Consider the following 26,911-nt stretch of genomic DNA (forward strand, 5'->3'; position numbering starts at 1 on the left):
GGGTTCTTGAGCCTTAGGGTCCTGTCTGCTTTACCCAGGAACATTGCCTGCCCCATGTTCCTGTACAAAAGGACCTTCCCTGGGGGTACAATATAACCTATCCTATGGCCACCCAAAGGGGACCTACCTGCTCTTTCCTTAGATCAGCCCACTCATCTTATTGGAATGTTCAAGGGGAAAAAAAAAAAGACCGGATGGGGAATTAAAACTGGAAGATCTAATCAAAAATCCCAAAGAAGAGGACTGGGTCAAGGTCAGCAGGACCAGAGCACAAAGTGATTATTTAATTAAGTCTGCTCTTTCAGAGAAGTCCTCATTAAGGGACTTGGCCCATGGGAGGCCACTGGCCTGGGGCAGCTCCCAGCTCCCCTACTCTCCCCAGCTCCCCAGTGTCCCTCCTTGCTGTAGGGACCATGCATCCAGGACTAGGCCACTTGGGCTTAGAGAATCCATCTGGCCCCAGGAGGCATCGCTTCCCTGCACTCCTAGCCAACCACCAGTGGGTAGCCTCCAGCATGCACATTTAAGAATACCAAATCGCTAAATCCCTGTCTCAGACCTGAGATGGCTCAATGGGAAAGGTGCTGATACCTGCCCGACAGCCTGGGTTCCGTCTCTGAGATATGGCAGGAGGAGAAAACCAACTTCTGACCCCTACACACATACACACACCCACGCGCAGACTGTGGGAGGCATGGAGGGTCTTGTACTCACAGATAAGCACCAAGGGGCCCAGGAATAGTAAACACACAGGGTTGGTCCTTCAAAGGAAGAGATACATAAGCTGTTATCTGCCCAGAAGTGAACACGGCTAATAGCCTGGTGAACTTTTTGTTCTCTGTGCGGTTGAGGCCACATTGGGGACCCTTTCTGCGAGTTTGTCAATTTATAGAACCCATCGTTATGAAGGGTGCCACATTACAAAGAGTTTCCCTATAGTCACGTCTGCTTTATTGTGCACACGGGACTCATCCAATCACCACCAGGAACATTTCCACCAAATTGCATTGTGCTTAAATATGCCTAAAATAAGCCGCTTGGGGTCAGACTCCTGAAGTTTGAGCCAACACCAGCTACTTAGCTGTGTTGAACTGAACTGCCCACTTGTTCCCTAAGAGTGTTACTCTGCTGGCTACGGTGGTTGCGGAGACTCAACCCTCCCCCACCTGACCCCCCCAACAGATATGCACACACATAAATAAATGTAATAGAAAGTTGTCTTTTTGTTTTTGTTTTAAAACAGCTATGGCTCAAGTCTGACAAAGGGAGCTCATTATCTATTACATGGTGGGCAGATTTATTATATAAATCTGCATATATCTGCAAAAGTCACCTAGAAGCTGCAGGTTCATGTGATGAGGATGCTGAGCAGGGACCCAGAGCTGGTCAGGGGCGTCGACCAAGTCACCACGTCAGGCTGGGCCACACTGAGGTTGGGGAGTCTGCAGTCCCATTTCCCAGGAGCTCTGGAATACTGTTCTGTGGAACCGAGTGTGATGTCTAGGGCCCAATTCTTTTGTTGTTTCCAAGGCTTAGCATGTGGAAAGCAGAGGAAAGAGACTGCAAAGTCTGTAAAAGATGCAAAGAGGGGGGTGGGGGGGGGGAGTACATATGAACCGATTGTTGGCAGGACAAACAGCACATGGCCTTTTAAATTCCTGTCTTCCCTGGACCCCCAGGAGCACCAGAAAGATGTGTTTCTGTGAAGATGGAAGCCCCCCAGCCCCTCATTAGCTACTGACCCATCCATTACCATTACATCCATTTTATAGAGGGGAAAACAGGTTTTGGGAGCTGAGTTCTTCACTTAAGGCTACACAGTAGGGAGCTGGGATTTACAGCCAGGCCCTACTACTGGTCCAGAGCCTGAACTTTCACCTCTCTTCCACTATGATTCAAGACTTCATGCTGAGCCCAGGCCAGCTGGCCCTGATGAAAGTCTCAGGCCTCGGCTCCTGTCATTTTCGGACAGCAGGCAGGCTGGCATTGGTGCCTGCCTGCTCCACAGTCTTCCAGGGATTTGCCCTGGATATCCCGGAAGCTGGAACCTGCTTCTCTTTCAGTGACCCCAGGGAAGCTGCTGCTGTCATGGCTGCCATTTCCTTTGTGAGATGGCTAAAGTCTGGGTGGGTTCTTGGGCTTGCAGGCAGGACCCTCTGGTGGCCGTAAACTTGTACCTCTATATGTTTCAGCGTGGGCATTTTGCTGGGCAGCCCCCTATGCATATAGTCCTCCTTGACATCCCTTTGTCCCCTTAGCGGCCTCCCTGGGGCTCCTCACAGATGAAGTGTGTGGGACCATGCACTGTGGGGAGCATGGTCTTCACTTCCATCCACCTGGGAACACGGTATTCCCCAGCCTGCTCTACCTTCTCACCTACAGACGTCAATTCTGGGCTCAGTGCCTCTCCTGGAGCCTCCCTCTCTCTCACTGTACAGTCCCCGGGATATCTGCAGCCTCTTTGTTGATCTACCGGTGGCTGGTTTAGACTCCCTTCTGCCAGGATGTGAGACCCACCTATGGGATTTGTTCCCTGTGGTGTACAGTGAAGACCAGTAGAACTCATTAGATGCCACACAACCAGTGCGGAGCCAAGGGGGTCCTGGTGCCACATTAGACAGCTGCTCCCTACAGTACTGTCTGGCAGAATGGGAGAGAAGACAAGATTTGTGGAGCACAGGAGGCACCCGCTGCAGATTAGAAAAGAGGCAACAGGTCAGCCAGATCTTGGGTTTAGGGGCGACTGGGCATTTGGAGGGATTGTGACATTCTGATGTCGCCCTCATGTGGCCAACACGGGAATGACAACTATACAAGCAACCGTCTCACCTCAACTTACCTGCCAGTCTGCACTTTATTGAAGGTGCCTCTGTTGTCCCTTCCCAGGTTCTGCCACGTTCTTGGAGTCACCTTCTGCAAGAGTGCAGCCCATCAGAACAGACGTTCCATTCAGATTCCCGCCTTGCCCCCCCCCCTTGCAACAAGAATGCAGCCCATCGGAACAAATGTTTCATTCGGATTCCTGCCTTGGCCCACGCCCTCCCTGACCACCAGAGGAACTCCGGAGGCCTTGACACAGCATGGCAGCTGTCCCCAGGGCCCTCCTCAAGCACTCACTCTGCACACGCAGCTGGCCTTTCACCTCTGCAGGGCTCCTGTTTTCACTCCTATGTTTCTTCTTTAGTATACTGGGGGCTGATCCCAGGGCCTCAAGCACAGGAGGTGCTGTGCCTCTGAGCCGTATCCTTGCTGCTCCTACCTACTCAATCCACTGGCTCACACATCACATGCTGCAGCAGCCACACAGACAGCCACACCTCTCCCAGATCGTCACACACACCCTCCACTGCCAATGCCTCCAATTCCACAGGCTGAGTTTTCTTGATCCTTCCCTAGGAATCCTTCTGGCAACCTCATCTAGAGGGTCTTCATGGTGGTGTCTGGAGCCTTTGTCCCCAGGGCCAAGAGATAGCCACATGGGATTTCTGAGTATTTGAATTTCCTGTCTAAGCTACTTGCTGACAGGCACTGGGTTCACTGTGTTTGCAGATGGAGCCACAGCCTCTATGCCCTGAGTGGTGAGCAACGCCTGATAGAGACATGATGCATGGATGGGAGGGTAGTGGGCGATGACGGACAGGTGAGGGGGTGGGTGGGTGGGTGTTGGACTCATTGAGGATCGAGTGGGTGGGTGGATAGATGATTGATGAGAGAATGAAGGAAGGAATGGATAGATACAGTAGATGGATAGAAGAAAGGGTAGATGCATGGATGAGAAAGGATGATCAGAGAGAGGGATGGATGGATGGATGGATGGATGGATGGATGGATGGATGATGGATGGTTGGATGGATGGATAGATGGATGGATGGATGGATGGTTGGATGGATGGATGGATGGGTTGGTGGAAAGATAGGTGGGTGGATGGGTGGATTGGAAGATGGAAAGATGGATGGATATAAGAACAGGTAGGTGGATGGGTGGATGAATGGATGGTTGATGGATAGGTAAATGGGAAGAGAAGTGGATGGATGGATGGATGGATGGATGGATGGATAATGGATTAGGTAGATGAAGAGATGAATGAAAAAAGGATATAAGGGTGGATGAGTGGGTGGGTGGGTAGATGGGAAGATAGCTAGATGGATGGGAGGATGGATGGATGTGATGATAGGTAGATGCATGGGTGAATGGGTGGGTGGGTGGATGGATAGATGGATGGGTTGGTGGAAAGATAGGTGGGTGGGTGGGTGGATTGGAGGGCAGAAAGATTGATGGGTGGGTGGAAAGACAGGTGGATGAATAAATGAATGGATGGGTTGATGGGTAGGTAAATGGGAAGAGAAGTGGATGGATGGATGGATGGATGGTGGGTGGGAGGGTAGGTGGTTGGGTGGGTGGATGTAAGAACAGGTAGGTGGATGAATGAGTGGATGTAATGTATGGGTTCTCAGATAAATGAATAATCAGAAGGATGGATGAAGGACCATCTTCTCTAATTCCCTGAGTGAGGGTAGGAAAGACATACCTGTGCCTCTCCCCAGATTCTGGCAGAGGCATGGGGAACATGACTGCTCTGAGCCCCCCTCTGGCTCACATCTGTCCTGCCCAGCATCATAACGGCAGGGCTTTATCTTAATTCTCAAATTTAATTGCCATTTTGTCTTCTCTAGCTCAGGTCTGAGCCTTCACATTTTCTTCCTCATGTAAAAGCTTGCCTCCCTCCCTTCCCTGTGTCTCCTCTTACCTGAATAGTCCTTGTGATGCTTCTGTCGCAGGACCCGCCCCTCTGCAAAACAAGAAAGTTTTCAGGAGCTCGGGAGGGGGATGCGCCCGTCAGTTTCCGATTACAGCTCAGTGCAGGTGTTTTGGCATTATTTTGAGGGTCAAAGGGGACCCAAGACCAAAACGTTTAGGAACTACTGTTGGGACCATAAAGCTCTCTGACCACGGCCCCAGGAGAGCTGGTAACAGAGAAGATGGTGCCTTAGGATGGTTTGGAGCCTGCAGTGTGTGCGCGTGTGTGTGTGCGTGCGCGCGTGTGTGTGTGTGTGCGTGTGTGTGTGTGTGTGTGCAGGAGTGCATGTGTGAGTGTGTGTGTGTGTGTGTGTGCAGGAGTGCATGTGTGAGTGTGTGTGTGTGCGTGTGCGTGTGTGTGTGTGTGTGTGTGTGTGTGTGTGCACTGCGAGGCTAGAGAAGGACATTGGGACCCTGCTTTTCATTTTCTACCTTGTTCCTTTGAGTCAGGGTTCTTTGAACCTGGCACCTGGCTGGTGACCAGCAGACCGCTGATTTCGCCTGACCCACCCCAGTACTGGGCATTCACACCTGGCCACACTCAGCTTTTTATTTTTTATTTTTTTGAGACAGGGTTTCTCTTATAGTTCTGGCTGTCCTGGACTCACTTTGTAGACCTGGCTGGCCTCGAACTCACAGAGATTCACCTGCCTCTGCCTCCCGAGTGCTGGGATTACAGGCATGTGCCACCACACCCAGTCTTTTTTTTTTTAAACGTGCACTCAGGTCCACATGCTTGCTCAGTGAGGAGTCTTATCCACCAACCCATCTCTCCAATCCCAGCAACTAATTCTCAAATGGTCCAAGAAAGCACATGTGTCCATTTCTATGGAGGGGAAAGGGAGAGAGAAAAGGACTGGGTCTGGATGATGCCTCCAGTAACATTCTATAATGTTTCTATAATTCTGAGATTACTCTGAATATGAAGCTTAAAGAAACAAGTCTGGGGCTGGAGAGATGGCTCAGAGGTTAAGAGCACTGACTGCCCTTCCAGAGGTCCTGAGTTCAATTCTCAGCAATCACATGGTGGCTCAGAACCATCTATAATGTGATCTAATGCTCTCTTCTGGCCTGTATGTGTACATACAGGCAAAACACAGTATAATATATATAATAATAAATAAATAAATCTTAAAATAAAAAAAGAATGAAACAAGTCTGTTAGTTACTGTGGCACATGCATTCTTATGCTCCGCTGAGAGCTCTGCCCTAAGGGAAGGTGAGGGACTTTTAGATGTTTCCAGACCCAGAAATAATTATCGCCAATTATTCCTAAGTGACAGCCCTAAGGTCAAGGCTGGGAGAATTTGCTTCCACCTGGGAGGCTGACTGGGGTCCCTGCGGGAGGGGAGGCCTACACAGCACACACAGGCACAGGCACGTGCAGGTGCATGCTCAGGTACACGCATGCGCTTTGCAGCTGGTGGGGCAGGTTCCCAACTTGATTCTTCCCCGTTCCGGTGCCAGAACTGGAGGTGGTACACGCTACTGAGGAGCAGCCGTGTATCAGGTGGGACATAAGCACCCCAAAGACCCCAACTCAAGCCTTAGGATCTGCCCCTGCAGTAATTATTACACTACTACCCCAACCCCATCTTAGATAGAAAAACTGAGACCAAGAAAGTCTGGTGACAGAGCAAGGCCACCCAGCAAGGAAGCAGCAGGCTGTGAGCTGGTCCTGAGGTTCTGAGTTGGAACTCTTGCCCCCATCATACGTCTTTCTCAGGCTTGGACATCACTGCTGTGGCCATGTTGGATAGCCAGTTCTCCATCCTTAGCTTGCCCGGGAAATGGGTCCAATTGGATTCAGACTCCCTAGAACTGGCCTGAACTGGTTTGATTTACTCCAGTCTTAGAAATCATAGAATCAAGTGAGTGAGATCAGGAGACCAGCAGGGCCTTTCTGGGCCTGGGATGCAGTGCAGACGCCTTCAAGTTGTATCCCAGTTGCCGAGATGCCCAGTGCTTCACCCCCTTGTGCATAAAGCCAGCACCGTGGTATAAACCTCTGCTGTAGTGTAGGCCTGGAATCCCAGCAGGTGAGGGCAGAAAAATCTCAAGTTTAAGGCCACTTAGCTATGCTAAGTAGAGGGTCTGGGCCTGCCTGGGCTACATGAGATCTTGTAAGAAAGAGGCAGGGATGGGGTGGGGGGCGCCCAATAGGTGAAGCGCCCCTTGCCAAGCCAGGGCCTCTCATGGGAGACATCCCTCTGTCCTGTAGCCCCAGCAGACTGTCTGCCTTCAGGGGTTCTATATCTGCAGGTCCACCCCAAGGCCACCCAGGTAAGCAGACACAGACATAGCTGGAGTTACAGGTGGGAGGAAGATACAGAGGACACAGGAAGCAGGGCCAGGGGACTCTGAGCCAGGTGGTCTCTGGCAGTGGGGAGGGGCAGGGCAGAGTTTGAGGGTAGCAGCACTCACCGGCTTGTCGTCTCGTTTTAACACACTGTCCGTGGTTGGGGATGCCCTGGGCTGGGTCCCCTGGGCGCAGAATGTGGCATTCATAGCCCGAGGGGCAGAGTAATGGCTCAGCCCCGTCCTCGGTGGTGCTGCACGCCTCTGCTGTGGAGGGACACAGGCCGGGTCTCAGAGGACAGAGCTGGGGAGCAGACAGTACACCCCAGCCAGAAAGGCCAATTTCTAGCCCCACCCACATGCCATGTGTGCCTCTCACACAGCGCACACATGTGCGCTCAGACACAAGGCCATGTTTGTACATACATGGGCCCCTAGAGAGGCCATCTCCCACCTGCTTTCAGATTCCAGCCTGTGCTTGTGGCTTGTATACAGACACCTCGAGAGACCACTTCCCATCAACACCCAGTGCACGTGTACAGTCACAGGCCCCCGAACACGCCATCACAGAAAGAAAACATGTGAATACATGTACCCTGGCATACCCTGAAACATGCACTCACAGATACAGCCACATGTGTATACATAGCATACTCACAATCAACATCTATATCTATACACATGCTTTCACACACATGTGCTTATATACAGACATACATGTGTTCACCAAGGTCACAAGAACAGGTGTGTGCATGGTGGCATACCCTGATGGACATGGTTCACATAATGGCATGCAAAGCCTCAAATCCAGCCGCACACACGCATGTACTCTTCCCCCCACAAGCCTCTGGGCCTTAGGCCTGGATATGGTTAATTTAAGGAACCACCATCTGTTCTCCGTCCACACAAGGAACCCTTCTCCATAGGTGGCAACGAGTCCCTTTAAGAATTTAAGGATCCCGGGCTGGAGAGATGGCTCAGAGGTTAAGAGCATTGGCTGCTCTTCCAGAGGCCCTGAGTTTAATTCCCAGCAACCACATGGTGGCTCACAACCATCTATGGTGAGATATGGCGCCCTCTTCTGGCCTGCAGGTGTACATGCAGACAGAGCAGTGTATACATAATAAATAAATCTTAAAAGAATTTAGGGGTTCCAAACCCACTTCCTTCTTATTCTGTATCCAGGAAGGAGGCCCGCTATCAGGGAGAACCTTGCTCTTTTTTCTGCACAGGCCACAGGAACCAAGCTGGGGTCCCAGTGAGCCTAGTAAGGAGGGCTGACTCTGACTTGGGGACCTGGCGCCCATGGCAGGTACCTTGTAACGCTTCCTCCGGACCATCTAGCAGCCAGCCGTTGCCACCAAGCCATCGGGGTTTGGGCTGCACCAGCCAGTCTAGAACTGACAGAAAACTGGGTGAGATGGAGGCCTTCCTGGGGCAGTGTGATGTGACCGGCCTTGGGGAAGGGGCATCTCGTCCCATAAAAATGGCGAGGATGGCTCCAGCACACTGCCCTGTGGGACACACTACAGGCCTGCCACATCCAGGCCACCCTCACTCTCCTGTCCCCCCAATCCCACAGGCCAAGTGCTAAGATAGAATCTCACCCTACCAACTGGGCTGTGTCCCACCCTGGCTATATAGGTATACATGAATTTTGAGTTTTGGGGATGTGTGTGCGTTTACATAGGGAAGGTCAGGTGACAACTTGGGTGACCATAGGGGTCACCAGGTTGATAGCAGGTGCCCTCACTCTTCCCTTACTCTCTTATGGGCTGAACCATTCTATAGATTGGATCACCCGCCCCCTTTAAAGGGTAGGATTACATGGAGGTGACATTTGTCCCTGGGACATGTTTATCCCATGCTGGGGGCTCCATGCATGTTGGTGAGGCAGAGGCACCCAGCAGGAGCTGTGGAGCTGTGGCCAAAGGCTGCAGGCGAGCACCCAGGCTGGGCAGTGAGTGGGTAGCTCAGTACAAACACAGCTCAGCTCTTTCTCTTCCACAGGCCAGCATTGGGTCCACCTGACCCCCAGTCCCCTGACCTCCGCTCAGCTTACCTGGTGGGGGTGGCACAGCCTCCAGGCAGGCGTAGGCACATCCATTGTAGCAGCAGCGCCTGTGGCGTGGACACTCAGAGTCAGCCTGGCAGCGGGTGGCCTGGCAGGCACCTGGGGGCAGGGTCCGTGGGGGTGGTGGACAGCGGTCTGCGTGGGGCTGCCGGGGTCCTGTCGGTACAGCGTCTTCAGCCTGCAGGATACAGTTGAAGGGCATCAGCCTGCAATTCTTCCCTGGGAAAACAGTTATCAGGGCAGAACCTGCTGCCAGAGTAGGTCAATGGGCTGACTTGCTCTCTCTGTTTCTCTGTGAGTCCGGATGGATTGAGATGGCTGCAGGAGGGAAGCAGGATGGCAAAGAAGGAAGAAAGGAGGGAGGGAGGGGGGAGGGAGGGAGGGAAGGAAGGAAGGAAGGAAGGAAGGAAGGAAGGAAGGAGCTACAGGAAGGCACTTTTGGAGTGTGTGCTGAAGCAACAATCTAGATGCTAAGCATGGCCTCCTATGAGGCAACTCTTTTCTGTTATATGTCTCTGTGCATACATACATGGATGTACATGTAAACACACATGCAGATCTATGCATATGTATATTTCTGTATAAACAGTTTTGTTTTGTTTTGTTTACAGTCCGCTCTTGTACTTGGAGCTTTGAGAATCCACAGACCACACACAGAGTACATCCACACCACCTCGGATAAACCTCACACGGTAACATGGACACAGAAAGGCCATCAGAGAACGCGTGTGTGCCCTCTTCTGTTAAACTAACACAAAGCCAGGCAAAGCAGAGGCCTGGTGTGGGGAGTCAGAGGTGCGGCTAGTGGCATGGACTGGCTGGCTAGGGCAAGTCACTCTAGGCAGTCCACCTTGGGTCTCTCTGACAAGACTTCATTCATGCTGGCCACAGTGATGGAACTTGAAATGGGATGTGAGGAAGGCACACCATTAGACATACACACACACACACACACACACACACACACACACACACACATTCACACATAAATACATGCTCACAAAGACAGGTGGCATGCACACACACTGGTGGCATATACAGGTGTCTTATGCACAGGTGCCATGCACATACACAGGTGGCATATGCACAGGGAACATGCACACACACACAGACATAATACACACACACACACACACACACACACACACACACACACACACACACACGAAGTGACTTACATAGTCAGATCTTGACTGTGTGTATACACATTAGTCAGAATGTATGTTTGGTGCATGTATGTACATGCATAAAGGGATGACGCTAGGAAGAATATGTGTCAAGACAGCAATAGCAATCTAACTTGGTAATTGAATTATGAATTGTTTCCAACTCTTTCTTTTTATATATATACAGGGTCCCATGTATTCCGGTTGAACTTGCTATGTAGCTAAGAATAACCTTGAATTTCTGATCCTACTTTCTCCACCCCCCAAGCACTTTCTTTCCAGTTGAAAAGGACTGCTAGAGTCCCCGAGGCTTGTGATGGACAAGCACACGTTGTTCGAAAGTTCTGGCTGAGATAGTGTTTGCTGGAGCCGGCACTGTACTTCAGCGGCAAGCAGTGTGGTTTTTGTACGCTTTCTTCATCATGTCTGCGGAGTGTTCAGTGCAGCTGGGGCGCATGCGAGCCAACTAGCACCCGGAAGGGTCTAACAATTAGGGAGTCAAGAGACCTTCGTGCTGAACGGGCTTAGGTTATTTAAAGGAAAAACAAACAAGAATTAAAGAATTGTTTGCGGGGCTGTAGAGATGGCTCAGAGGTTAAGAGCACTGACTGCTCTTCCAGAGGTCCTGAGTTCAATTCCCAGCAACCACATGGTGGCTCACAACCATCTATAATGTGATATGATGCCCTTTTCTGTCATGCAGGCAGAGCACTGTATGTATAATAAACAAATACATAAACTAAATCTTTAAAAAAAAGACAAGGTTTCAAAAAAAAAAAAAGAGTTGTTTGCATCAAAAGCCCATCGTTACCACTGAAAGTGCGCTCCCTGTGTATAAGAGTGCGCTCCTTCAGCCAGTTCCATCCACATTCCCCAGAGCTGTCTCCTCCAGCTTGAGTAGGAGCCAGTTCTGCCCTGTAGTCATGGTGGCTTCGGATCTGGGCTCTGAGAGTCAGCATCTGGCTCTGCTGTCCATCTTCTGTGTGGCCTTTCTCCGTGTGGGGACAACATAGCACCTCTCCCTTTGGGTTTTGTCACGACTGGACACATCCTTACACATCCTTCTAGTGCCCTATCTGAGGCTGATGCACTTCTGCTGATGTCCTGCAGAGGGCGTCTGGCCACAGGGAGTAAATCCAGCTCAGGCAGTCCTCGAGTTAGCATCAGAGCAGGCAGTGGTTTTCCTGTGCAAGAGCTGGGGTGCAGGTGGGACCAAGAGCAAGCAGGGTGGGGGCAGCTGGTGTGAAGTGGTCTGACCTGCAGCCTGCTTCACCCACAGAATCTGTCTCTTCTTCTCAGCGCGCTTGTTAAAAAAAAAAAAATCCAGGCCCACTTGTCTTCCCAGTGCTGGGGAGGCAGAAACAGGCCAGCTTAGCTTACTTTGTGGGTTCCGTGTCTCAAAAGACAAGGTGACCAGGGCCCAAGGAAGACCTGAGATTGCCCTCTGGCCTCCACACATCTGCGTATATACTTGCAACCACACTTGTACTTCCGTGTACTTACAAACATCTACGTCCCAGGCCAGGCGTGGTGATGCACGCCTTAAATCCCAGCACTCAGGAGGCAGAGACAGACAGATCTCTGTGAGTTCGAGGCCAACTTGGTCTACAAAGAGAGTCCAGACCAACCAAGGCTACACAGAGAAACCCGGTCTCGATAAACAAACAAACAAGCAAATAAAACATCTATGTCCCAATATACATCCACACATTTACCCACACACACTTATACACATCTATCCCCCATCTATAGTCTACCCATAAACACACACACACCTACCCACACACACTTACACACATCTATCCCCATCTATAGCTTACCACACACACACACACACACACACACCTGCCCTCCGAAACACATACAAAAACAAAGAAATGAGGCAAAGAGATGAATGAGATGAGGAAGACATTGCTAAGGGACTCTTGGTGGATGTGGGGAAGAAGGCCAGAGGCTAGAGATCCCCAGAGACTCAGAGGAGAGCCGGGTGGGGCTTCTGACCCTCTCAGTCATCTGCCTTTAGCACCCCACTCCTGTCTCCCACATTCATACACGGTTGCTTGGAAGCCGCTGGCAGGGAACACAGCCCCCACCCCCCACCCCACAGTCATCCTCTACAGGATTAGGTGAGCTGCCCTTGGCTCAGCCTCACCAGCCCTAATCCTGATCCACCCTGACAGCCTTGCTGGCCCCCTACAGAGGGTGACTGAGTTCCACTGGGTACACTCAGGCTTTCTTCCCAGGAGGCCCCATGTGCAGACACCGTGGTGCCCGCGGGTCAGGGCGAGTCTTTTCTCTGACCTCCTCGGCCTCCTGTCCCATCAGTTGGTCAGGGACAACCCAAGCGAGGGCTCTGTGGAGAAATGAGTTTTATACTGGCCACTGCTGTCCCATGGGAACAGAAATCTGTTTCTCACGAGGGAAATAAGCGCCTCAGACTCCTTCCGGACAGCAGATGGTTGCTGGCGGCCCAGAACTGAGGGGCCCTGATTAAAGGGTCCTGAATAACATCCCATGTCCTGCAAAGTGATGCTTAGATAAGCTCTTAACAAAGGGTGCTTCCTGAGATCTGAGGACTCGAAGAAACACAGGGTGTGCTCTGCAGCCCCTCCCAGCTCAGGTTAAAGGCTTGACAGCCCCAAGGGCCAGGCCAGGCCTGGCTCCCTCAGCCTCTCCCCTCCCCTCTTCCCTCCTGTCTTCCTGTACACTCTCCCCAGATGCCCTGGCACATCTTCTGCCAACCATCCACCACCTGCCAGGCTGGTCAACTTGTGTACTCTCTGCTCACATACAACACCCTACCCAGTCTGTCACTCCTGGATATACCAGTGTGCATATGTGTGTGTGTGTGTGTGTGTGTGTGTGTGTGTGTGTGTGTGTGTGTTCATCTGTGTATATATGTGTGTGTGTGTATGTCTGTGTGTGCATCTGTGTGCATCTGTATATGTGTGTGTGTGCATCTGTGTGTCTGTGTGTGTGTGTGCATCTATATGCATGTCTGTCTACCTGTTTCTGTATGTTTCTACCCCATATTCTAAAGACAGGACAGGGCTAGCCTGTGTGGCATATTCTAGAGGCTGCCATGATGCCGCCAATACCTATGACTTGCATCAGTCCTACCCTTCACACAGGCTGTCCCCTCTACCTGTTGCTTAGCTCTCATCCTTTGTACCTGAGCCCAGGAGTGGGGCCTACCTTCAAGCAGACTCAAGAAGAACTGGACTAAAGTAGGGCACAGTCAAGGCAGAGTTGAGATTAAGGGCTCAGGGTTTAAGAATCAGACCAGTTGGGGCTTGAACCTTGGAGCTGTGGGATCAATTCTCTAAAGAAAAAAAATCACTAACTTACCTGAGTCTCCATTTTACTCCTCTGCAAAATGGGTATAAAAGAGCCATAGCTGCAAAATGGTTGTGGTAAAGCTTGGCCTGTGAGGTGCCCAGCTCAGAACCCACAAGCTTCACCCCAGTTAGATCTAGTCCCCTTCCCATCTCTGTAACGTTCTGTCTAATCCACACCAATGCCTTCATCTCTCCCTGCCTCCCTCCCACACGTCACTCACAGAGATGACTGGATGGGCATCCCCAAGACTATAGGCAATGGTGTGACGCCAGGACAGGCTCAAAAGAAGCCTTCAGGGCTGGTGAGACGGCTCAGCGCTTAGAGCACTGGCTGCTCAGAGAACTAAGTAAGGGTCCACCCAGCACTGCAAGGCAGCTCATAACTGTCTGTAACCCTAAAGGCTCTGACGCTCTCTCCTGGCTTCTGTCGGTGCTGTATGCATGTGGTACACAGACATGCATACAGGCAAAAACATCCATAGACACAAAATAAAACAAAATCTTGAAAAGAAGAGAAAAGAAAGTCAGGTGATGGTGGTGGTGCACACCTTTAATCCCAGCACTCCAGAGGCAGTGGCAGGCAGATCCAGGACTACACAGAGAAACCCTGTTTCTAAACATCTAAATAAATGATAAATAAATGAAAAAGGGAGAGGTGCCCCTGGCCCCTGGAGCTCTGGCCCAGCGGGCAGAGAGAATTATGTAGAGACAGACCCACAAACAGCATGTTGTGGGAACATGGTGACCTCGTTGTGGCAGAGGTCTTAGGAAATGTCGGTGAGGGGCACTTGGGAACAGGCGGCCCTGCTCTGGGACAGGCTTCTGCATTCACACCACTTTCTGACAATCGCTTGGTGTGACCTTGTCTGTCTCAGACAGGTTCTCTTGCTGGCCCCTGTCACATAGGGAGGAAACTGAAGTGCACGGTCACCGCCCAAGGAAGCCCTAGGTTCAAAACCTGGGCCACCTGACTTGCGTTTGTGACCTAAAGTACTAGTTGTATGAATATGCTCTTCTGAGGGTTTTTGTTTTTGTTTTTGTTTGTTTTTTGTTTTTTTGGTTTTTTGTTTTTTGTTTTTTTCAAGACAGGGTCTCTCTGTGTAGCCTTGGCTGTCCTAGACTCTCTTTGTAGACCAGGCTGGCCTTGAACTCATAGCAATCGCCTGTCTCTGCCTTCCAAGTGCTGGGATTAGAAGCGTGCGCCACCATGCCTGGCTCTCTGAGGGTATTATTAACCCACTTTGCAGATGGAGAAACAGAGGCATGCAACCAGATAAGGCTCTTCAGACACAGGCTGACTGGATCTCTCTGACTCCTCCAGAGCCTTTCTTTCTGTCCTAGAGCCCGGCCCCTAGAGTCCCTCCTCTCACCTACCCCAGCCTCCATTTTCTGGGGGGAACATCCCCAGTTCAGGACACAGTAGCTATCTGCCACCGTCACCCAGGTACATTCTAGAAACAGCTCATTCCGACCCTGCTTGTGGCCACAGCACACTCGTCTCTCCAGCCTACATTGCCACCTGGCTGGAAACGAAACAGGTGCACAGCAAAGCCCCCGCAGAAGCCAGCAGCTCAGCCAGGCTGACAGCATCCTTCCTGAGCCCCCATGATGTCCAGCCTTCATCTGTACCCCCACCAAGGGCTATATCTTAAGGGTGGCCCCAGACATTTGCCTGATAGGAACTCTAGGTACCTCTCAGATGTCCCTCAGATCCACATCCTGGACCTGAGTAGAGCAGCTCCCCTAAGCGCTTCAACCTGGTGCTGATTTTTCCTCCCCAGAGAGAGATTCTGACAACTGTGTAGCTGGACGAAGCCCTTTCTGCTTGTTGCGACTACAGGATCCTAAAGGATCCACCTTCACCGCGCAAGGGAAGAGGTTCAAGTTCAGTGGCCACAAACAGCCAGAGGAGGCCGGATGCATCAGGAATGGGTTGTCTGCAGGTTAGAACATCATATGGGCCTTGGGGGAAGGACAAGAATAAGCCACATCCACAAACCTGCTACGTGTGGCCACATGCAGATTGTGTGCAGGGTGAATCCACCACACACACAAGGAAACCCAGAGCAGGGAAACCCATAGAGACAGCCCCTGGGTGGCTGCTGGGGGAATGAAGCCAGTGCTTGCTGGGTGTGGGTTTCCTTTGCAAGGAGGGAAGGAAGCACTTTGGGAGCAGAGAGAGCTAGTTACTGCACAGCACTGTATACACACACACACACAGACACAGATACACACACACACAAGACACAGACAAAGATACACAGAGACAGAGACACAGATACACAGATACACACAGAGATACTGATATACACATACATGCACAGAGATACACACATACACAGATACACAGACACTGATACACACACAGATACACATGTACACAGATATTGATATACATGTACACAGATACACAGACACCAAGACATACACAGATACACATGTACACAGATGCACATACAGACACTGATACACACACACATAGACACAGATACCTACATACACACAAGACACAGACAAAGAGACACATACACAGACATAGATACACAGATACACACACAGATATGCACACAAAGACTGATACACACACACAATATACAGACAAAGAGACACATACACAGACATAGACACAGATACACACACACAGATATGGATACACAGACTCTGATACACACACACATAAACACACATACCTACACACACACAAGACACAGACAAAGAGACACACACACAGACATAGATACACAGATACACACACACAGATATGCACACACAGACTCTGATACACAGACACATAGGCACAGATATGCACATAGACACTGATTCACACAGACTGATATACACATAGACACAAACAAAGATAGATACACAGAAACATACACACAGACACAGGCACACACAGAGCACAGACACAGATATACACATACATAGAGATACACACACAGACATTGATACACACACATAGACATAGATAGACACACAAGACTCAGACAAAGATACACAGACACACACACAGGGCACAGACAGAAACAGATACACACAGACAGGCACACGCACATACATACATGACACAGACAGACACATATAAGACACAAATACACACACAGGTAAGACACAGACACAGATATACACACAAGACACATACACACACATACATACACACACACACACACACATACACACACACACACACACACACACACACACACACACACACACACCAATGGTTTGTCTAGGGCTATGGATGCAGCTTAGTGGGTAGAGTGCTCACCTAGCATGCATAGAGACCAGGGTTCAGGCCCCAGCCCTGGATAAACTAGGTGTGGTGCACATGCCTGCAGGCAGCCCCAGCACTCAGGAGGTGGAGAAAGAAAGATGCGAAGGTCAAGAAATGCCTTATGCCATGCACAGTTCAACTCAATTTAAACATTTTTAGATAATATGAATAAAATAAATACATGTGCTCATAAAGCAGTGGTCCACACAGACAAGTGATGTGTGGAAGGAAACAGCATATAGACCATCTTCAATCCTCCAGCTCTGGGCTATCTGTGGAGTTTTTTTGAGGGTAAATATCAATACTGCCCCCATCAGAAAGAGCTGTGGAATGACCTCCATCTAGGGGCTGGCACCCCACCTGCGAAACTGCCCTCACCCCAGGCCTCCTAGACATTCTCCACCCCTTCCCTCCACAGGAGAGCGTTGCCCTTCTTTGGAATGTTCTAGAGACTTCATAGCTAGACTAATAAAAATGTCCTCCAGGACTGGGTTGCATGGTGGAGGAAGAAAGCCAACTTTCCTCTAAGCCCCGCTTGCCCTTCCTCTGGAATTTGGACGTCAGAGATCTAAAAATAAGCATCTCCCTGGCCTACAGTGCTGGGGTTCAGCATGAAGATGCACTGGGCCTCCACGGCAGGCAATGGGGGTGGGGGCGGTGAGGGGCAGGGCGCAGAACTCAGGCAAGGCCTGGGCCCTTCCCAGCTGGGTGATCAGAAGAGCAGAAACCTCAGATCCAGCCATGCTGCTCTCACACATGAAGGCCCTCTAGAACTTTCTATGTTTTCCTTTGCACATCCTCTGCCTGAGACTACGTGCTTCAGGCTCCCAGTTGGAGCCGAGGAGTTCTGGGCTGGACACCAAGACACTGCCCCTGTGATCACTTAGTCCAGTTCCAGACATGAACAGGCCCATCCCTGACACTGAGCAAGTGAGACCGAACCCTAGAGAAAGCCCTCTGCTTCTTTTGTCTTCTACAAAAGCAGCTGGTAAAAAAATAAAATAAAATAAACAAATCTTGCTGATAAGAACAACAAGAGCAAAGATACAATCAAGATACCAGGGAAGCAAGCATGGGAGTCTCCAGGCAGAGGGGAGAGGCTGAGATGCCGCACGTCTGGGAGGGCCTGGGGTGAGGGCCTCTTCGAAGGGGACAGAGGTGGTCATTGCCCACAGTCTCAGGTGCTGTGCACCCCAGGTACCTTCATAGGGGTCACACACAAAAGAGACACGCAATACACACCCTACACATACATGCAGATGTGTATATGTGTGTATACGCATGTATGAAAGCATACATCCATAATATTTGCATGTATATCCCTGCACATACATACAGTCAAACATACACACACACAAATGGAAACACACATACATATGTATACAGGTGTGTGTGTGTATGCACACACAAAATGACCCCAGGCATAGAGCAAAGACCTGGTCTTTTTATTTTTATATGTGTATGGGCATTTTGCCTACATGTATGTCTGCGAACCACAGTGTGTATCTGGTGCCTGCAGAGGCCAGAAGAGGATGTTGAGTCTCTTGGAACTGGAGTTATTCAGTGCTGAGCCACCATAAGAATGTTGGGACTTGAGTGCAAATCTTCTGGAAGAGCAGTGTTCTTAGCCTCTCTAGCCCTAGATTTTTTTTTTGTTGTTTGTTTGGTTTGGTTTTTTGAAACAGGGTTTCTCTGTGTAGCCTTGGCTGTCCTGGACTCACTTTGTAGACCATGCTGGCCTTGAACTCACAGAGATCCGCCAGCCTCTGCCTCCCGAGTGCTGGGATTACATGTGTGTGCCATTGTGCCTAACTTCTAGTCTTTTCTTGACCCCACAGAGCACCTGCTACTGTGTCCCACATTGCAGATGGGGAAACTGAGGCTCAGACAGATGGCAAGCATAGGCTTTCTTTAGGGTCTCACTTGGCAAGTCAAGGTTAGTGCTCTTGCCTGACCCCGGCTAGGAGTCGCTCAGGAAATGAACTGGCCTTGCTCTGTGAAGATACAAACTTCTCTGCTGAAAGGTGTGCTTAGATGTGGGATGGACTGGGAAAAGGATGTAGGCAGATTTTAATCACCAGCCACTGTGGCCTGGGACGTGCACCCTAGCATGGCTGGCTCCAGGCTACCAGCATGAGTGTGGTGCCATGTGCCTATGATTCCTACATTGATGAGGTGAAAACAGAAGTGTCCCCAGGGTTTGATGGCCAGCCACCATAGCCATATCAGTGAGAGATGCTGCCTCAAAGCATAAGGTGGAGGGTGATTGAAGAAGTCACCCCAAGTCAACTTCCACCTCTACACATGCACATGTGTGTGCACACATGAAAGTTACATCCAGAAACACTAACAATGACCAGGTACAATGTCTACCCAGATGATACCGTCCATCCATAATGCCAGTAGGAACTTGAGAATTTGAAAGGAGTTTGCGTTTATGAAAACTTATTCAGTCGACTCTCACATCCCACTTTCACCTTCACCTGCTAAGCCATCTTACCAGCCCAAATGTACACAAAACAGAATGGTAATTCAGCCATTTTAAATGAGCAACTCTTTTCACCTGCAATTGCAACATGTGTGCATCTGTGGGACACTGTGTTAATTAAAATAGGCTAGACACAAAAGGACATGCTGCGCCACATGACACCATTTGCAAACTGTGGGCTGCATCTCTTCTGCTTACCCTGGGGTCCCTGTTAAAGGACGGCCTGAGCCCCAGAGAGGGGCAGTGAGTGGCCCAAGGCTGCACAGCTCTTGAGAGGTGATTAAACTTGCCTAAGCCTAGCCTCTGAATCACACCCTGGCCTTTACCAAGGTGTGTTCTTTCTCCCCTCCCCCATTTTCTTTCTCTCTGACACATAGGCCTGTCTGAGCACCAGGTAGGGGCCAATGTCTGAGGATAACACAAAGCCCAGGCATTGTGTCCAAAGATATTGCAAGATACAAAGATCTTAGACCTGGGAAAAGCAGAAAAGCCTTTTTCCTTGCAACCTGCCCTCTCCCTCTTGCTGGACCACCTTCTGCCCCACCCCTCCCAGCCAGTCTCTAGATGGACTTTGTACTCTGGCTTCAGATCAGCCTCAGTACAGAATGAGTTCCCAGCTCCATGCTTCTTGATCTAGCAAACTCATATACACCCTTCAAAGCCCCAGGTCAAGTGTCCCCAACCCTACAAGGCCCTCCCTGTTGCTCCTGGGCAGAGCTGAACATGCTTACTTTTCTGTTCCCATTGCATTTGTTTTCACGTCACACGCAAGAATGCCCCAGGCTCTGACTTGTTGGCAGGAACCTGGCAGGGTATAGAATGGCTTTAGCCCCAGGAACCGGCATTCTTCCCAGGAGGCCATGCACTGGCACTGTTACCATCCTTTGATTTGGAGACTGTGAGACACGCTGACCATTCTGAGTGCTAAGAGCTTTCTGCGCACCAATCTGCCCATCTGGCCAGGTGTGTGCGCTGTCACTGCAGGGGCACAGTCCCCTTGACCTGTGCTGCCTTGGAGGGTGCCCATCTTACACTCAGCCGGGTCCTTTCCTCACTATCTGTCTCCTCAGTGCTTAGAAGCAAACACACCCCAGGGCTTCCTTCCTCTCATTCATGTTCTGCTACTCACCTCAGGCAGAGAATGGGCAGACAAGTCCCCCACCCAGGATAGTGCCTGACGAATGGTGGCCATCATAAAACCATCACCAGGGGGCTGGAGAGATGGCTCAGCCCCTCAAGGCACACAGGTGTGAGGTTCGAGAATGCATCTAGAAGCTGGCAGGGGTGGCAACCACTTGTGGCCCAAGGGCTCGGGTGGCAGGCAGAATGCCCAGGTCAAGCTGGCCATCTAGACTAGCTCATCCAGGGAACTCTGTGCTCAGTAGGAGACCTTGCCTCAGTAAATGCAATGGAGTGATCAAGATAGATAGGGAGCTGACACCAACTGCCAGCCTACACACACACACACACACACACACACACACACACACACACACACACACACACACACACGTATGTGCACACATATGCACCGAACATACCTTTAAACACACATGCTGGTATCCAGAGAAGTCAGACAACTTGCCTGAAGTCACACAGGCAAAGACAAGTCCTGGCTTTGTGCCTGCTTTCCCATTGACTTTCTTCTGGGTACCAGTGTCATTTGTCCCCAGGCAGCCTGCCTCACTATCAAGGGAAGAGCAAGCCTCCTCATCTTGTACCTGCAGGTGGCCGTATAGATCTTTGCCCAGTATATTTTCCTCTAAGTGTTTCCTGCCAGAACGAGGCGAGGCACGGGAGGGGACCAAACGCTCAGTTCTCAGTCCTCAGACCCTTTCATTAGACTCTGCTTCCCAGGAAGAAGGATGCTTTGCTTAAGCTTCAAAAGCAAAGTCTCCCCACAGGGGTGGACCTGTCTCTTGACTCGTTGCTGGCAGGAACGGGTCCTCAGGAGGGCCGCTGAGTCCTGTCTACTCACCACCCGCTATAGCTCACACACAGGAGACTCCTGCCCCTCTGAGAAACCACAGCATATAGGGACGGGTGTCCCCTAGACTACTCCCCACCGCAGACGCCCCTCCACACCTCCCAGCACTTACTCGGGACTTCTCAGCCAGCCTGGCCCGCAGCATTGCCCCCCAGGTGCCCTGGGCAGAGCTGGTGCCCAGTAGCAGCAGGAAACCCAGAGCCCAAAGGATCTCCTTGCTGCAGCTGCCCATCCCGAAGCTGGTGGCACAGTTTCCTCCAGCGCGAGTGACCTCCGCAGGCTGGGGAGAGGAGGCAAGAGGGGTTAACAGGGAGGAGGGACGCTAGCCTGGGTGGGGCTTGAAAGAGGAACAGGAGTGCTCCTTCTGCTTCAGGCTTGGTCCTCCACATAGGGTCCCTGGGATCCTTCATCCTCCGCCAGCACCTGCGTCCTGGGCGGTGCCTAGTCCCCAGGTTATTTTTAGCCCACCCTGTAGCTCTAGTGATCAGGGTGGCCGCAAGCCGGACAGCTCGAATGGCCCGGCAGAGGGAGGGAGGGAGGGAAGGAGGGAGGGGGCACCAGCTGAGACGTGGCCTGGCCGGGAGGGGCCTGCCACTCCTCTCTAACCAGCTAGCTGCTGCTGCGGTTGGGATGGGCTGAGCTGCTGGCTGCTGATGTTCTCAGCCTTGCCTGTGACTGTTTGCTCCAGGAACTGTTTGGGGGGGGGGTGCTGTAGGGAGGGGATAGGGCAGGAGCCTGTGGCCCTGGGGTTGGGGGTGGGTGGGAAGCAGATCACACCCTTGGCTCTGGGTTTCTGCTCTGATGTGACTCTGGGATAAAGCGGAATTGCACAGCAAAGCATCTTTCTGCACCGAGGGTCCCAATGCAGGAACCGGAAGCAGAATCTAGCCTGTCACCAACAGATTGCCTGCCTGTGCATGCAAGGTGAATGCAGTTTGCATGCCCATTTCTCAGATGCGGACCCAGAGGTGGAAAGAGGTTCTGTGCTTGTTCTGACATCAGGCAACTATTTGGGGGTGGAGGTGCGATCTGGGTCTCAGAGGACCACCTGAGGGGCTCCTCTGAAAAAGGTGGGGTCGGCTCTCCCTGCAACCTCAGTGGCATTTGCAGGGCACAGGGGGCCCCAGGACATGTGCTTCAGTTCTGCCACCTATGAGAGGGCTCAGAGGCACACTCTGTAAGGCTGGGTGGCATGCTGGCAGGGTGGCCCTGGCAGATTGGGTGCCCACAAAAGTGAGTCCATCATGCCACCCACCACCGGAGCACCTGGGACACGGGGCCCTTACGGCAGCTCCCAGCCCCCATGCTCTCGTCCTTGTGTGCCTATACTACATTCTTGGACAGCAGGCTCTTGGCCCAGCTCCTGGGTCTCTCCGTGGGTGGCCTGGCTTCTGCCTGAGCTGGGATGATGTTCCACAAAACGCCCTCTTGACCTCCCTCTGCTTTTGCTGGGCCCGGTCTCCCAGTTTCCCAGTTCCCTACCAGGAAGGCTTTTACTCCCAGCAGGTCCCTATCCCACCCCCAACCCCTGAAGTCTCTGCCGGGGGGCAGGGGGGGGAACCCGCTTTCCCAGTGTGACTGCTGATGGGGACACCACCATGTGGCACATCTGCACTGATTGGAAGCACTGAGCCTCTGTCTTCTGAACCAGGCAGGTGGCTCCACCTGGTGAGGTTTTTTTCTTGCTCTTTTGGCCTCTTTCTGCACTCTGGAGTCACAGATGCGTAAGGCTGTGCCCACGTGTAGTAGGTGGGTGCTGCTGGCCCTGCTGTGCCTGATGGAGGTTTTGACACCTTATGGCACCCCATACGTAGTCACAGGATCACCAAACATGTGCCATGTGGTGGCTCCAAATGAGGACTGTCTAAGTATAAACAAGACGCCATGTGCCAAACACATGCTATTTGCAGAGGCCAGAGGACAACCTTACCTACATTCCTCAGGAACTGACTAGTCACCTGTTTTTTGTTTTTGTTTTTGTTTTTGCTTTTTCAGATAGTTTGTCGTTGGCTGGGAATTCTCTAAGATGGCTGGGCTGGCCAGCCAGTGAACACTAGGGACGCTTCTGTCACACTCCCACACCCACCTTTTTGTGTATATCCTGGGGATCAAGGTCCTGCAAGGGATCATTTCAGGATGGGGGGCGGGGCTTGACATTTTGACTGTACATGCACTGAAAACTGTTTCACTGGGTCAAATGGAGCCATGCCTGTATCTGACCCCCCCTACCCTGCACCCCATTTTCTTGTATGGTCACACGGCTACTAGCCCATTCAGTTACTGCTCTGTGACGTCTCAACCTCTGACACCACTGCCTATCCAAACCTTGACCTTGACGTAAACCCGCCCATGGACTCCCTTCTCCAAGAGGCCCACAGTTCGGAATTCTAAGAGACTGAATGCATCAGATACTGTTCCAAACAAGCTCTGTGTGTCTATCCACCCAGATTCTGGAAATAATGGGGAGTAAAGCAAAGCTTTGGGATGCCTCTACGCACTGTCAACATCTGGAACTGAGCCCTGGCGCTGCTGTGAGGCAGCTGGCCCAGGATGCCATAAGCTGCTCCACATGTGGCCGTTTGTCACTCTGGGGAGAGCAAGCAGGGAACGCCATCTGGGACCCAAGCTCACCAAGACCACGACTGCATCTCCTCCAGCTGCTCCCAACACCTGGCCTGTGCCCAGTGAGTGCTTGCTGCTGATGGGGTAAATTTAATCCCCTTCCATACCCTACCCTACCCCCACCCTGAGACAGGGTTTCTCTGTGTAGCCTTGGCTGTCCTGGACTCGCTTTGTAGACCAGGCTGGCCTCAAACTCACAGAGATCCGCCTGCCTCTGCCTCCCAAGTGCTGGGCTTAAAGGTGTGCGCCACCACCGCCGCACTTATCTTCATGACTACAAAGATTCTTCATCTTCTCAGATTTAGTAACGGATGGTCCCCCAAACTAGGTCTGTAGGCCGAAGTCCCAAGGTGTAACTAAGCTAACATTCTCGGCCCTGGGTAACAGTGAAGGGCTGGGTATACATTAGGTGCTCAATAAATGCTCTTGGGTTGAGACACCAGTCTGACAGTGGTATTCAGAGACTCCGAAATGTGACCCACGCTTCAGTCTTCACGATGGTAAGTCATAAAGGGACCCTGCAGAGTCTCAGGACAAGAAAGGGGAGCTGCTCAGGGTACTGAGCCACACACACTGAGCACTTTGTGTAGAAGGAAAAAGGCCCAAGAGGCAAACGGAACAAATCTGCCTGGGGAGCCAGCACCTCTTTTGATCATGGATTTGATGTGGCTACGGGATGACAGCCGCTGGATGCTTCCAGCAGAGCCCTGAGTCCCACCCTCAGCTTCCTGCTGAGATGCAGAACTTGACATCCAAGCTGCAGAGCCTTTCCAGTTTATGTGACCCAGGCAGTCTGAACCTTTACCCCAGCCTGGTGGGATGTCCTCCTGGGAAGTCTCTGACCTTCAGTGCCCCTTCCTGAAAACTGGAGCTGGGAAGGGGGGCAGGGCTTCCTCCAGGGAACCCAGGGGGCTGTCTCTCTGCCAAGGGCTTCTATCTCTAAGAAAAAGAAGAAAAACTGAATCTTTAAAATATAGCCGGGTGGTGGTGGTGGTGGTACATGCCTTTAATCCCAGCACTCAGGAGGTAGAGGGAGGTGGATCTGTGAGTTTGATCTATAGAGTGAGTTACCAGTCTTTAAAAAACCAATACATACGAGAGAGAGAGAGAGAGAGAGAGAGAGAGAGAGATGGCTAATGCTGTGCTTGGCGACTCAGGGTTAGGAGGCAGAGGGCACAGGGATCACTAACAGTCACACTCCTCCAGGGAGACAGAACAGTTTCAAGCATGCTGATCCGACCAGACAAAATTGGTACTGACTCACACTACCATGTGAATGACTTCCCAGTACAGAGAAATATAATGGCGTGGGATGTAGCGGGCGTCTTGGTATCTTTAAAACTCCGGTTAGACAAACATGTTTCTGTTTTAATCCTAGGCGTGGGGTGTGGGGCTGCTTCAGATTGCCCACAGCAGCAGACGATTTGCCCTGCGCAGGCTCTGAGGAGGATGTGATCTTTGCCAGCTGCAGAGGGTTTAATTCAGAGGACTCTAGAGAGAGAATGCATGCCAAGGCCCCCCCCCCCCTGCTGCTTCTGGTTGCTGTTGATGCAATTTGATGAGTAGTAGTAGTTGGAGGTACCCTAAAATGAAGATAGGGCTGGCACCCAGGAACCCAAGGACCCTAACCAGCAGGAAGTAGCCAAAGAGACTGGCGCTCCCTCCTTCTTCCCACTAACCTTTTTCTCTCCTACCTGGTGTTGGGGTGTTGGAAGGGATTGGGGTGGAGAAGGGAGGCAGAGGCGTAAGAATCCCAGAAAAAAAAAAAAAGATTTAAAAAGTAAAGATGCCAACAGTAAGAGGCATGGAGTTCATTGGGTAGTTCATCCATCTACTCAAGCCTTTGTGTATCTTGTCAGACCTAAGAACACCAAGGGAGAAGGCCCAAGCCCCCTCTGTGCCTCTGGGGGCTTTACTACCAAGTGGAGGAGTCAGATACTAACCAGGCGTTCTGATAACCGTATCTGTGGCAGCCACCATTCTGAGGACTCAGACAAGGGCCTCCCGCTTGGTCAGCCCCACTCTGTCCACTGGATCCCTTCGGCGGTGGCGTCTTATCTCAGGATAACACCTGGCTGAGTTAAAGCTAGGCATGGTGGCACACAGCTGTCACCCCAGCCTCTGGGAGGCTAAGGCAGGAGGATTACATGGTAGAGATCGGTCTGAGCTGCAGAGTGGTGCTGTGTCTCCAAGGGACAGTGCTTGTTTCCCAGTCATGGTAGCAACAGCCTTAGGTGGGTGGGCACACTGCCTCTATCTGGCAGAGGAGGCCTGAGGGCCAGAGAGGACACAGCAGAGAGGCAGAAAGGAGCAGACGGGGACCAGAGCCTGTGCTTAGAACTGCTGTGTCCCATGACCAAGGGAGGTCTAGGCACTTTGGGGAGACTGTGGGGGGTGAAGCCAGAGGCCACAGGAGGCTTAGTGGGGGTCAGGCTGGGGGAAACAAGTTGAGACCTCAGGGCCTGGAGTGTGGGGAAGGCAGAGAGAATGCAGGCAGGGGACCTCAGCCCTGGCTGTGTGTCCCCAAATGACTGGGGCGGTGCCATACAGAGCCATTGTTTTGCCAGGTCGAGGCTGGCTTGCAGCCGTGAACCTTTCCTGCATTAAAAATACACTAACAACATTTTTCTTCTGGTGCATTGATTAAAAAAAAAAAAAGAGCAGATTAAACGCAAGCCACATCACATCCTTTTTTCTTTTTAAAAATAATTGTGAGACAGGGTGTCGTGCAGCCCCAGGCTGGGCTTGAACTCCATATTATATAGCTGAACTTTCTTTAAAATTACACTTATTTATTTTGGAAGGGGGCACCATGGCATGGGTGTGGAAGTCAGAAGGCATCTTTTGAGAGTCCACCATATGGGTCC

The 26,911-nt window shown here is 51.4% G+C and overlaps 1 protein-coding gene across 6 annotated transcripts; it reads right to left on the minus strand.

Moving 5' to 3' along the window:
* Positions 1-1,199: 1,199 nt before the first annotated feature.
* WFDC1 (WAP four-disulfide core domain 1) lies at positions 1,200-21,925 on the minus strand. 6 transcript variants are annotated; one of them, XR_014774589.1, is made up of 8 exons: positions 21,535-21,918; positions 9,158-9,347; positions 8,412-8,495; positions 7,222-7,362; positions 4,748-4,789; positions 2,840-2,913; positions 2,518-2,640; positions 1,200-1,569 (listed from the first exon to the last, which is right to left on the minus strand). XR_014774589.1 is itself a non-coding variant. In XM_084757317.1 (7 exons), exons 1-6 carry the CDS (start codon positions 21,652-21,654, stop codon positions 2,855-2,857), a joined length of 627 nt encoding a protein of 208 aa, XP_084613443.1. In that variant the 5' UTR covers positions 21,655-21,925; the 3' UTR covers positions 1,200-1,569; positions 2,840-2,854. The 6 variants fall into 6 exon arrangements, 5 of the variants coding, with proteins under 5 accessions (XP_084613443.1, XP_084613442.1, XP_084613441.1 ...); XM_084757317.1 differs by lacking the exon at positions 2,518-2,640 and having other exon boundaries at positions 7,222-7,359; positions 8,412-8,489; positions 21,535-21,925; XM_084757316.1 differs by lacking the exon at positions 2,518-2,640 and having other exon boundaries at positions 8,412-8,489; positions 21,535-21,922.
* Positions 21,926-26,911: the final 4,986 nt, after the last annotated feature.

This window comes from Acomys minous (genome assembly GCF_964271855.1).
Source record: "Acomys minous genome assembly, chromosome: 14".
Lineage (NCBI taxonomy): Eukaryota > Metazoa > Chordata > Mammalia > Rodentia > Muridae > Acomys > Acomys minous.

What these genes read in the sequence shown, in the direction of transcription:
- WFDC1 (XM_084757314.1), bottom strand. Translation starts at nt 21,654, where the DNA reads ATGGGCAGCTGCAGCAAGGAGATCCTTTGGGCTCTGGGTTTCCTGCTG. An exon ending in GGCTGTGCCACCCCCACCAG is followed by an intron (nt 8,496 to 9,157) that starts GTAAGCTGAGCG and finishes GTTTTCTGTCAG; the next exon opens with TTCTAGACTGGCTGGTGCAG. An exon ending in GCATCACAAGGACTATTCAG is followed by an intron (nt 2,914 to 4,747) that starts GTAAGAGGAGAC and finishes GCACTCTTGCAG; the next exon opens with AAGGTGACTCCAAGAACGTG.